The 12,467-nt window shown below is 52.4% G+C and overlaps 1 protein-coding gene across 5 annotated transcripts in view; it reads left to right on the plus strand.

Moving 5' to 3' along the window:
- Nucleotides 1–12,467, plus strand: part of SECISBP2 (SECIS binding protein 2) — a 67,215-nt gene that overhangs the window by 38,889 nt on the left and 15,859 nt on the right. For 3 of the 5 annotated variants that reach the window (XM_007104698.4, XM_028494166.1, XM_028494167.1), the window contains exons 15-17: nucleotides 2,201–2,355; nucleotides 2,695–2,887; nucleotides 3,339–4,278. In XM_007104698.4, the coding sequence (XP_007104760.2) occupies nucleotides 2,201–2,355; nucleotides 2,695–2,887; nucleotides 3,339–3,442 (452 nt within the window). In that variant the 3' untranslated portion in view covers nucleotides 3,443–4,278. Of the gene's footprint in view, nucleotides 1–2,200; nucleotides 2,356–2,694; nucleotides 2,888–3,338; nucleotides 4,279–5,311; nucleotides 5,819–12,467 lie in introns of those variants that run through there. The other 2 variants (XM_055087299.1, XM_055087300.1) reach the window with 2 other exon arrangements.

The following is a 12,467-nucleotide window of genomic DNA, read 5'->3' on the forward strand; positions in this document are numbered from 1 at the left end:
TTTTTAAGTAAAAATAAAAGACACATTTTTCATTTTCACCAAGAACTTTATTGAACAACGTATTCACCCTTTTGTTCCACTACCTTCTGCCATTTTTCAGGCAACTTCGTAATTCCATCTTCCCAAAACTTTTTATCTTTTTGAGCAAAGAACTGCCCCGGGTGCCTTTTACAGTCTTCTAGGAAATGGAAATTTTTTCAATCAAGAGATTTTTGTAAAAGACTGAAATAAATGGAAATCCGAAGGTGCAATGTCTGGTGAATACAACGGATGAATCAAAACTGCCCAGCCCAGCCAAGCTGTAACAGTTTTTGCCTGATTATCAAAGAAACATGCAGTCTTGCGTTATCCTAATGGAAGATTATGCATTTTCTTTTGACTAATTCTGGACGTTTTTCAAGTGCTGCTTTCATTTTGTCTAACTGGGAGCAGTACTTGTTGGAATTTAATCGTTTGGTTTTCCAGAAGGAGCTCATGATAGAGAATTCCCTTCCAATCCCACCATATGTACACCATCACCTTCTTTGGATGAAGACCAGCCATTGGTGTGGTTGGTGGTGGTTTGTTTTGCTTGCCCCACGATCTCTTCTGTTTCACATTATTGTACAGTATCCACTTTTCATCACCCATCACAATTTGTTTTCAAAACGGAACGTTTTCGTTACGTTTCAGTAGAGAATCGCATAAGGAAATACAGTCAAGAAGGTTTTTTTGCTGAACTTATGTGGAACCCAAACATCAAAGCAATTAACATAACCAAGCTGGTGCAAATGATTTTCAGTGCTTGATTTGGATATTTTGAGTATGTCGGCTGTCTCCTGAGTGGTATAACGTTGACTGTTCTCAATTAATGTCTTGATTTGGTCGCTATCAACTTCAGCTGGTCTGCCCGACCGTGGAGCATCAGCCAGCGAGAAATCTCCAGCACGAAACTTTGCAAATCACTTTGACCCATTCGATCAGTCACAGCACCTTCTCCGTACACTGCACAAATCTTTCTTTTGTGTTTCCGTTGCGTTTTTACCTTTCTTGAAATAATAAAGCATAATATGCCGAAAATGTTGCTTTTTTTTCCTTCCATCTTCAATATTAAAATGGCTACACAAAAATTCACCAATTTTGATAAGTTTTTTTAAATGCATGCTGATACGACAGCTGTCACAATACAATCTAACAAAATTGTTTCGAATGAAGTTAAAGACAGCTAAGTGCTACTAGAGACATCTTATGGAAAAAAAGAACGAACCTTTTGGCCAACCCAATTTTTTTTATTTCTCAAAAAAATCCCACTTAGAGTAAGTTACAGTATAAAAAGTTTTATGTTAACATAGAATTGACATGTGATCATATTGGATCATTCCATCCAAGAGCATAGGTGCCTTTTGTTTAGACTTTCTATTGTGTTTCACTAGCATGTTGAAGTTGCTCTATAAATCTCTCACGTTTCTTGCCACATTTATCTCCACCTGTTGTAGTGTTTGGTTGCTGTCATATGCAGAGTCATTTCTTCCGTTTTACGTTCTAGCTGGCTGATGCGTGTGTGCAGACTGGTGGTTTCTGCATTACTCATGCACAGACACCCAGCTGTGATCCTCCTGTTGGTGGTAACTCGTCAGTGCTCCTGGGTTTCTAGCTCCACAGGCACGTCACCCACATGCAGGGCTCCCTTCACCCTCTCTGCTCTTGGCGCCACCCCCGCCCCACTCCTGCCTGGCTGGTGCTTCGCTGGGAGGCAGGGTTGGAGGTACTCAGTGACCTCTCTGGGCTCTGGATTTCCATCTCTAAGTGGGGTGCAGCCTCCCCCTCAGGGTTTTGTGAGGATATAGGAGCCAGTTCACACGAGGCCGTTAGACTGAGAGTGGCACGCGGTATTCAGCAACTACTTACCAAGACTTCATTTTTCCATTACGCACAGCACCAGCACCAGCTGTTGACTTGACGTGGACATGTTTTATCATGTTTTATTGCTTTTAGAAGTGTCTCCCTTGGAGAGTTGATTTCTTCCATGTGGCTGAGAGTAATAGTGTACTTGCACCGCAGTGACTGGCTCTCTCCTGGTGAAACCTGGCCTGGTACACAGGCTTGAGTAAGGAAATAGCCAGGAGTGTCACTGTCTGTCGGGAAAAGCCCTTGGCGGCCAGTGTCACCCAGCATGCTCGTGTGACGCACTTCCTTGTCATTTTCATTGTCCTCTGACCAGGTGGGCTGGACGACACCCTGCGCACCATCATTGACTACGCCTGTGAGCAGAACATCCCCTTTGTGTTTGCTCTCAACCGCAAAGCTCTGGGGCGCAGTCTGAACAAGGCTGTTCCTGTCAGCGTGGTGGGGATCTTTAGCTACGACGGGGCCCAGGTGAGATGGCAAGGGGGCGCCGGCCTGTCTCGCTCGTGGGAGGGAGTCGGGAGGGATGGTGGTTGTCTGCACTTCCACAGCACAGCAGCCCTGAGCCTCAGGGGCCCCAGTGTTGAAGGCAGCAGCGTTGGTGGCCTTGTTTCCTTAAAAGCATGGAAGTGTGATTCCGAATTTAGCTCTGGGCTCACTGCTGCCACAGAGGAGCCTTAAGCAGGCCCGCGGTCAGCACCTGCTCTTCCCCTCGGGCAGCACCGCAGGTGGGCATCGCCCTGCTTCCCTGTGGAGGGCGCCATCGCCAGTTTGCAGGGGATGTCACCTGTGCTCTCGTTTCTGCCCAAGGACCAGTTCCACAAGATGGTCGAGCTGACGATGGCGGCCCGGCAGGCGTACAGGACCATGCTGGAGAATGCGCACTGGGAGCTGCCGGGAGAGCCTGGGCCCCTCGCACCCGCTAGCCCGCCCACGCAGGGCCCCCGCTGCTCTGCAGAGGACAGACCCCTGGCCCCTGCCAGAAAAGAGGAGCCACACTACAGTGAGTGCTGGGGGGAATGGATTTGGGGTTGAGCCTCCTCCAAGTCTTCATCGACACTGATTAAAAAGGGCGCCCAGGAGAGCAGCATGGCCACTGTGGCAGGACCGGCTGCAAAAGGCCCCATTAAGATCCGGCCCTTGTTTAAGAGGTGGTCTCAGACTTGGGAGGGCTAGTCAGTGGATGTCTCAGACAGACCTCGGGTCAGATGGCACCCAAACAGAGGGCATCCTTGAGGACAGCTGTATCCCTGGTGGGCGGTTGTCAAGGCCGGCGTGCGCCAAGGTGTTTGGTGCTGCTCACGAGGGGGTTGCAGTTGGGGACTTGGGCTTGAGTCCTTGCTGGGCCCCATCTAGGGAGCTGGTTCGCTGGGCAGGCCGCAGGCTGCTTGCTTTCCAAGAGACTTCCCTGACTGTCCCTGCCGTCCGTCAGCTGTGCGCTTTCTTGTTTCCAGTTGAAATCTGGAGAAACCATCTGGAAGCATACACTCAATGTGCCCTGGAACTGGAGGAATCGCTGGAGGCTTCGACCTCTCAGATGATGAACTTGAATTTATAAGAAGATTTCTTTCCTGTGTGTTTGTGTATTTGGGGTAAGGGGGCAGGGGCTGAAAGACTTCGGGGTCTTTTTCTTCTTCTCAGTTCTTCGTTGACCTAGTGTGTGTTTTGTATGACTGTTTAATTGGGAAATTAACCAGCAGTGTTTGTAGGCATCCAAAAGCCGTGAGTCCCACGGACGGGCACTTGGTACACTGGCGGAAACCTTTTCACAAAGCCTCAGGATGCAGCCTTGGCCCTCTGAGTGCAATATGAGTCTGGAAAATGCCGGAAAAGGTGGTACTTGGAGTACTCTGCTGCTAAGGGGACGTCTCTCCATTGCAGAGTAGCTGAGCCAAGTTAGTTTGTGGAAAGCAGTGGGGGGCCGAGGTGATGTGGCTGGGAGGCAGCGGGGTTCCAGCCTGATGTTCCCAGTCCCAGTGACCCAGCACAGCCCTGCAGAAGCCGCTGGACGGGTGCTGTGGGAGCCAGTATTAGCGCAGGAGCGGTGGGGTGGGGAGGGGTGCCTTTCTCAGGTTGTGGCTTTTCAGCCAGAAGATTTGGGAGTACTTGGAGGGTTTGCTAAAATGAGCCTCAGGAGGAAAATCGGTTCTCTAACCTGTGACCTTTTGACATGAATTATTCCTTTTATTCTTTATTTCGCAAAGAAACACATGTATACTGAAGTTCCTAGATTTCAGTTTTCATAATCTACAAATATTTTCTTTCTTTTGTAAGTGAACATATTTTGAATGTGGTTTCTATCTTAGAGGCCAGAAGGATAGACGTTTACTTTCATATTTTCCTGTAAGTAAGAGGGCTTATTTATTTTGAATAAAGAGTGATTATTTAATTTCACTGGAGACTCCAGTCATCTTGGTCTAATCAGTGGTCCTGCGTCCTGATACGTGTCTTTTGGGCACTCTTCTTTGAACCGAAGGGGACTGAGCAGGGAGAGGTTTGCCGCGCTCAGGCCTCTTGGGTCTCGAAGTAGTGACTAACCCTTAGAGACTGTTGCTGGACCCGCCTCGGTGCAGCCTGCTGGCGTGCTGGTCACGGGACACGGCAGAAACGAGTTTCACTGCTTTGCACTTGTCAAGCAAGCAGGGTGTGGTGTGGGCTTGAAAATACCGTTAGTTGAATTCAGTCATGCCGAATGTACCTCTGAGAGTGAGTGGCCTGTGACGAACAGATAAAAGTGGAATAAGGAGTCGGAAATGGCCCGCTGCGTGGCCAGGGCCGGCGGCAAGGTGGAGGTCGTCTGTGGGAAGCGCCAGTCTGTCTTCTCATCTGTCGTTCCCGGTGTGTGCCCCGCTTTTCCATACACTTTCTGAGCTGTTTAAATGAGGGACGTGCGATCTGGTCCACCAAGCCCTCCATCCTGTCCCAGGTTTCTCCCTCAGGGCCACCAGGAGGAATAGCAGGCAGGACCCCACGCCATGTCAACTATAGTAGGTTTGAAGAGATTGAGAGTAAAGGTTCCAAATGAACTTACAGGGAGAAAGTTACATAGCTTGTCAGCTGCATTCAGCAGTCTAGAATTATAAAACTGACAGATCAAAAAATCATTAAGAAATCTCTGCTAGAGATGCACATTGTTTGCCCAGAGCCGCCAGGGCCTCTGGGTCTGTGCTGTTTGTTCAGATTGGCCGAACAAAGTACGCTGGGTTTTTAACATCACATTCATTCAGCTCCTGGGAGGGTTCACTTGTGTGACTTAGTGCCGAGTTGCCCTGGTCATGGTGTCACTTTCCTGACAGAGGCCACTGCTGCAGGTGACACAGTGACCTACTCTGTACTGATGGTGCCACAGAAAGCAGGCAGGCTTCCCAAGTACAAACGCGCTTCACTGAGCAAGTGTAGAAAGAACTCTTTATTTTCTTTCTTCCAGCAGTTCAGAGAAAACTCCTCCTCCTCCTAACCACATTTCCCACCAGGACCCTGCGTGCTGATGTTGCGGTAACTGGAAGCGTCTGTTTTGTTGGGCTCTGTGAAAGTGCTCTGACCGTATCCAAACTTGAGGAAGAACCACAGCAGCAAGGAAAGGGCCCCAGTCTTGGAGCCGTCCACTCCGCAGCTGTGGAGGAGGGTAGGCTGGAGCCTACCCGCACGAGAGCCACAGCGAGGGCCGACGGGTGTTTCACCAAAAACCCTGTCAGAGTGCGTGGCCGCCCGTGAGCCGGCTCGGCGTCTGTTGGCAAGGTGGGCCAGCAGCTGGGCGGGCAAACGGGACAGCTTTAACCCCAGAGCCAGCCGTCCTCAGAAGCCTTGTTCAGAACGGATCCTCTAGGTGACTGGCTGGAAATGTGTGCTGCTCTCGTACGAAGGTACCCAGCTTCAGAACAAGGGGGTCTGGAAACAACAGCTGTGGTCGTGAGGCTGAGGAGACATCCATATTTGCCAGGGTCACAAGAGAAGGGAAATTAACCAGCAGTGTTTGTAGGCATCCAAAAGCCGTGAGTCCCACGGACGGGCACTTGGTACACTGGCGGAAACCTTTTCACAAAGCCTCAGGATGCAGCCTTGGCCCTCTGAGTGCAATATGAGTCTGGAAAATGCCGGAAAAGGTGGTACTTGGAGTACTCTGCTGCTAAGGGGACGTCTCTCCATTGCAGAGTAGCTGAGCCAAGTTAGTTTGTGGAAAGCAGTGGGGGGCCGAGGTGATGTGGCTGGGAGGCAGCGGGGTTCCAGCCTGATGTTCCCAGTCCCAGTGACCCAGCACAGCCCTGCAGAAGCCGCTGGACGGGTGCTGTGGGAGCCAGTATTAGCGCAGGAGCGGTGGGGTGGGGAGGGGTGCCTTTCTCAGGTTGTGGCTTTTCAGCCAGAAGATTTGGGAGTACTTGGAGGGTTTGCTAAAATGAGCCTCAGGAGGAAAATCGGTTCTCTAACCTGTGACCTTTTGACATGAATTATTCCTTTTATTCTTTATTTCGCGAAGAAACACATGTATACTGAAGTTCCTAGATTTCAGTTTTCATAATCTACAAATATTTTCTTTCTTTTGTAAGTGAACATATTTTGAATGTGGTTTCTATCTTAGAGGCCAGAAGGATAGACGTTTACTTTCATATTTTCCTGTAAGTAAGAGGGCTTATTTATTTTGAATAAAGAGTGATTATTTAATTTCACTGGAGACTCCAGTCATCTTGGTCTAATCAGTGGTCCTGCGTCCTGATACGTGTCTTTTGGGCACTCTTCTTTGAACCGAAGGGGACTGAGCAGGGAGAGGTTTGCCGCGCTCAGGCCTCTTGGGTCTCGAAGTAGTGACTAACCCTTAGAGACTGTTGCTGGACCCGCCTCGGTGCAGCCTGCTGGCGTGCTGGTCACGGGACACGGCAGAAACGAGTTTCACTGCTTTGCACTTGTCAAGCAAGCAGGGTGTGGTGCGGGCTTGAAAATACCGTTAGTTGAATTCAGTCATGCCGAATGTACCTCTGAGAGTGAGTGGCCTGTGACGAACAGATAAAAGTGGAATAAGGAGTCGGAAATGGCCCGCTGCGTGGCCAGGGCCGGCGGCAAGGTGGAGGTCGTCTGTGGGAAGCGCCAGTCTGTCTTCTCATCTGTCGTTCCCGGTGTGTGCCCCGCTTTTCCATACACTTTCTGAGCTGTTTAAATGAGGGACGTGCGATCTGGTCCACCAAGCCCTCCATCCTGTCCCAGGTTTCTCCCTCAGGGCCACCAGGAGGAATAGCAGGCAGGACCCCACGCCATGTCAACTATAGTAGGTTTGAAGAGATTGAGAGTAAAGGTTCCAAATGAACTTACAGGGAGAAAGTTACATAGCTTGTCAGCTGCATTCAGCAGTCTAGAATTATAAAACTGACAGATCAAAAAATCATTAAGAAATCTCTGCTAGAGATGCACATTGTTTGCCCAGAGCCGCCAGGGCCTCTGGGTCTGTGCTGTTTGTTCAGATTGGCCGAACAAAGTACGCTGGGTTTTTAACATCACATTCATTCAGCTCCTGGGAGGGTTCACTTGTGTGACTTAGTGCCGAGTTGCCCTGGTCATGGTGTCACTTTCCTGACAGAGGCCACTGCTGCAGGTGACACAGTGACCTACTCTGTACTGATGGTGCCACAGAAAGCAGGCAGGCTTCCCAAGTACAAACGCGCTTCACTGAGCAAGTGTAGAAAGAACTCTTTATTTTCTTTCTTCCAGCAGTTCAGAGAAAACTCCTCCTCCTCCTCCTAACCACATTTCCCACCAGGACCCTGCGTGCTGATGTTGCGGTAACTGGAAGCGTCTGTTTTGTTGGGCTCTGTGAAAGTGCTCTGACCGTATCCAAACTTGAGGAAGAACCACAGCAGCAAGGAAAGGGCCCCAGTCTTGGAGCCGTCCACTCCGCAGCTGTGGAGGAGGGTAGGCTGGAGCCTACCCGCACGAGAGCCACAGCGAGGGCCGACGGGTGTTTCACCAAAAACCCTGTCAGAGTGCGTGGCCGCCCGTGAGCCGGCTCGGCGTCTGTTGGCAAGGTGGGCCAGCAGCTGGGCGGGCAAACGGGACAGCTTTAACCCCAGAGCCAGCCGTCCTCAGAAGCCTTGTTCAGAATGGATCCTCTAGGTGACTGGCTGGAAATGTGTGCTGCTCTTGTACGAAGGTACCCAGCTTCAGAACAAGGGGGTCTGGAAACAACAGCTGTGGTCGTGAGGCTGAGGAGACATCCATATTTGCCAGGGTCACAAGAGAAGTACAACTTAACAGAGGCTTTGGTTTTATGATAGACCGGCATTCCATTAAAAAACGTCATTCCACAAACAAAAAGTATCTATCATCTGTAAGGTTACAGGCTGAGCAGCCTCGGCCTTCACATTTATACACACGCGCAAAGCAGAGTCTCCAGGTGCGGCGTGAATAAAACTAGGGACCCAGAAGCATGTGTGCAGAGTAGCCTCATCAGACCCGCACTGCTGTGAGAAGAGGGACCGTGACCCGGGAGATGCACACAGCTGACCTGCTGGCTTTTCCGCCTCACACGAGCTCGGTGCCCAGGCCGTGGCCGCCGGCGCACAGGTGCACACTGGGAGCTTTAGAAAACAGGCCGAAGCTCTGACGTTAGTGAGGAATAACACAGAGTCTCTTCGATCCGTGTGTGTTAGCTCCTGAGTTTGGACCTCAGCATTCAAGGTTTAAGGCAAATTCTTGTCATTTGAAGCCTTGCCCTTCCCTGTCCCTTAGAGTCGAGTGGCTAAGTATGAAGGTGGCCCCACAGCAGTAAAAGCAGCAGTTAAGAGGGGGCTGAGCTAACACTGGGCTGTTTAAGGGGCAGGGGGCGGCCCCTTTGCATGACATGAAATCAGTCAGATGATGGTGAGGAGTGACCTGTGGGGCGTAACAACAGTGCTTCTGGGGGAGGAACCGTCATGCACGCTGCTGTCTTGACCAGAGTTTCTGTCTGTGTAGCCTGTTACGCCTTCTTGGTTTCCTGTTTCTGCCAGACGACAGGCCATTCTGTCCCATCTAAGCACCTAATTAAAAGAGGTTTTGGCTACTGCCGCAGGTTCACTCAGGGCTCCGTGTTCTCCACTGAGCAGCCCTGATGATGGCCTCGTCCAGCAGCAGGGAGGCAGCTCGCTGCCCCGAGGCCTCCGGGGCTGCACGGCAGGTGGCGGCAAGGTCGGCTTGGGGTTGGAGCCAGCACTGCCTCCCGGTGGCTAGGTGTCCTGGTTACAGCGTTCCTGAAAGAGCAACGTGGACTTCGAGTTCTGGCAGAACAGGAGGGCCTCGAGTCCCCTTCCCGTGTGCTCCCCGTGGGGTCTAGGGTCCCGCCGCGGGAGGGAAGCCTGGTGTGCTAAGCTGTGTCTGGGGGTCGCAGTGGCCGTGGGGACTTCTCGCCAGAACCAACTGGCCCTGCCTGATTTCTGTTTCCTGTAAGGGCCCCACCCTGCCCTGACTCCCTTCCGGGGATCGGCTCCGGGCTGGACGGCTGTGGGTGGCAGGGGTGCAGGTTTCAGAAAGCAGAACCGCTCAGTGGGCCAGCAGGAAGCACGTGGGGCCCACTGGCAGCACGGGCCCCCCAGACCCCTGCCCTCCCTCGGGCCCGGCCACGTACCCACTCCTTCCTCCAGCTCTGCATCATGCGGTCGTGCTCCCCGACCACGGCCCTCCAGGTGGCGAGCTCTCTGGTCCACCTCTCCTGCTGGGTCGCCTCTGCAAGACAGAGGCGGGGCTCCAGGTCTCAGCTTGCCGGCCTTCACGGTCCCCCGGGGGCCCTCCACTCACCGAGGCTGTGCTGTGAGCTAGGTGACGCCCCTCTGCTGGGCCGAGCCGGGCCGAGGCAGCCAAGTGGGCAGGCGTGAGGCGTTTACCCCTCGGGCCTCGCCTTCCTGGCTGCAGGGGCTCCCACAGTCAGTCAGTGTCCCCTGCCTGCCCTTCCCTGGGCCACCGACTCCCATGGCAGCTGCTCCCCAAGGTCACAGTGGCCCCAGCCCCACCTCTCACTGGCCCTTTCTATGCAGCCGGGAGAGGGGCTAACTCCCCACACCTCACGGGCAATGCAGATAGATATTCTGGGGCTCGGGGCGGGCAGGGGCTGCTGCTGCCTCCCTCGAGTGAGGCGGGGAGCTGAGGCTCAGAAACCTGCTCGGTAACGAGGTCTGGCGTCCCCTTACATCACGTGCTACTCGCCCCGCACTGCCCTCCTTTTGTGTTTGAGCCTGAATTTCGAAAATGAGTGAGTTACCTGTAGGGGTTGTCAGGGTGGCATGAGTCTGCGAGCCGTAGCTTTTCTTTGTAAACATAAACATGCACCCCGTCGTTGCTTTCAACTACAGCTCGTGTGACTAATTTCAGAAATGGGTTCCAGGGACTTCCCTGGTGGCCCAGTGGGAAGACTCCGCGCTCCCATCGCAGGGGGCCCGGGTTCGACCCCTATTCAGGGAACTAGATCCCGCATGCATGCCGCAAACTAAAGATCCCGTGTGCTGCAACTAAGACCCGGCGCGGCCAAAATAAATTTTTTTTAAAAGCAAGAAAGAAATGGGTTCCAAAGACCTGAGTCCTTCAGACAGTAAGTCGGACTCATACCCTGAGCAGAGCTGAGCAGGCCCAGTGGTGATGGTACCCACACAGCCAGCCCTTGGCCGGAGTGACCCCTCCCAGGACAATGGGAGGCACCCAGAGTTCCGGAGGAGGGCCCTTAGTGGCCCTTCACTCCAGGGGCCCTGCAGGGGCTCCTGACTCAACACGTGGGAATCCGAATCCCCAAAGAAACATTTCATCTTCTAACAACATCCTCACCGCCCCCGACCCCCATACCTTCAGTAAACGTGGTGGGGTCTGTGGGGAGATAGAAAATACTGGGCTGTCTTAACTGTGCTCATGTCCTCGCCTGGATTTTGGGTCTACTGTCCGTAGAGTGACTCAGGTATACATTTTCTTGCCATCAAAGTCAGGCCCGGCTCCTTACTGGCTGGTGAGCTGTGTGACCTTGGGTGAGTCACTTAACCTTCATCATCTGTGAGCTGTACCTTCCTTATAAGGCAGCTGAGTTAGACGAGGTCAAGCAGTGACGGCCCCACTGCCTAGTTGCTTCTCTGGCTACTCCTACTTAGCCATTTGCTGATAGTACCGTTCACTTGACTTCCGATAAGAGGTCACAATTTGTAAGGCACACTTACGACAAGATTATTCATTTTATCTTGACAGCAACAGGCAAGGGCATTCTATAGAAACGACAGGAACGGAGGTTCTAGGTGGGAGTGAATATTTGTAACTTCCTTTTTTCTGTAACCCCCACTTAAAGGACAAAGGACCTTTTCAAATATGTACATTTACATATAAACTCTTGAAAAAGGACAGCAAATAGGAGAGGAAACGGGGGGAAAACCTGAAAGTGGAGAAGCAGAGGGACGGTGGAAACGGCCCGGCAGAATCAGCGGACCCAAGCACACAGGGTCCTAGGCCAGCAGCGGGGAGACGCGCGGGAGCTTGGGCAACAGGGAGTTGGCGCGCAGGCTGCTTCAAAGGCTGTGCGGAAGCAGAAGCTGTAGCATGTGGCCCCCAGGGCCCTAACCTCTCTGCACAGCTGGGGAGCCGCCCTGCCTCTGCTCCAGAAGAGACCGTGGTCTTGGAGAGCACAGGACGGGTGACCTGGGCAGCACCCGCACTGAAGGCAGACAGGATGGTGGGCTTCATGTACTGAGTGATGAGGCCCCAGCCTCTTGCCAACCTAAGTCCTCACTGAGGGCCCAGCCTGAGCCCTGGGCGGCCTGCTGCTCCAAGTGCGGGCCGTAGCCGGAGGCCCTCCGCACGACAGTGGATGGGTGCGGGCCAGACCAGCCTCCTCACAAGCGCACGTAGGAATCTCCTGGAGAAGTTAACACGAGGGGCTTCTGAGTCGCTGTGCATTTCTAACGAACTCCCAAGTAGTAGGAATGCTGCCTGTCCAAAGAGCACACCTTGGGTAGAAAGGGACTCGTAGGAGGGATCTTGTGCCCCTCTCTTAAATGAAACCAACAATCAAGGGTCTCAAGACTTCTGAGGGAAACTAAGACAAAACCACCAAAAAAGGGCAACTGGGAGGGAAAAGAAAACTGGAAAATCCTCTCAATAACCCTCAGAGAGGGGAGAAGACACCACATCCACAAGACAAGAAGAGAATGCACTCACGACAGAACAAAATGAAAACCTCCAAGTAATAAAGTGAGGGTGGGACGAAAACTAACAGGTGTGCAAGATAAAGCTGAGAAAAGCTAACAGAAGCAGAGGTGACAGGAAAGAGAAGATGGACAGAGGACCACCCCAAGTAGCCCAACATCTTGGAAAATAGTTCCAGAAAGAACAGGAAATGAAGTGGAGAAAAGTGAATAAGTGTTGAACGCTTCCAAGAGTTGAAGGCGCGGGGGCTTCCACGTGTGACGGGGCCCAGCCAGGCACGCACTTGCACAGCGCTCAGAAAGACAGTGGTCACGCAGGGTCACTGGCAGGCTCTCAGGAGCCAGAAGACGGGGCCAGCCTCACACACTAGGGAATGATTTTCAGGCCAGAACTGTCTACCCTGCTGGACTCTCTAAGCGTGAAGATGGAGAAAAGACATAGGCTCTCAA

This window comes from Physeter macrocephalus, chromosome 9, assembly GCF_002837175.3.
Source record: "Physeter macrocephalus isolate SW-GA chromosome 9, ASM283717v5, whole genome shotgun sequence".
Taxonomy (NCBI): Eukaryota; Metazoa; Chordata; class Mammalia; order Artiodactyla; family Physeteridae; genus Physeter; species Physeter macrocephalus.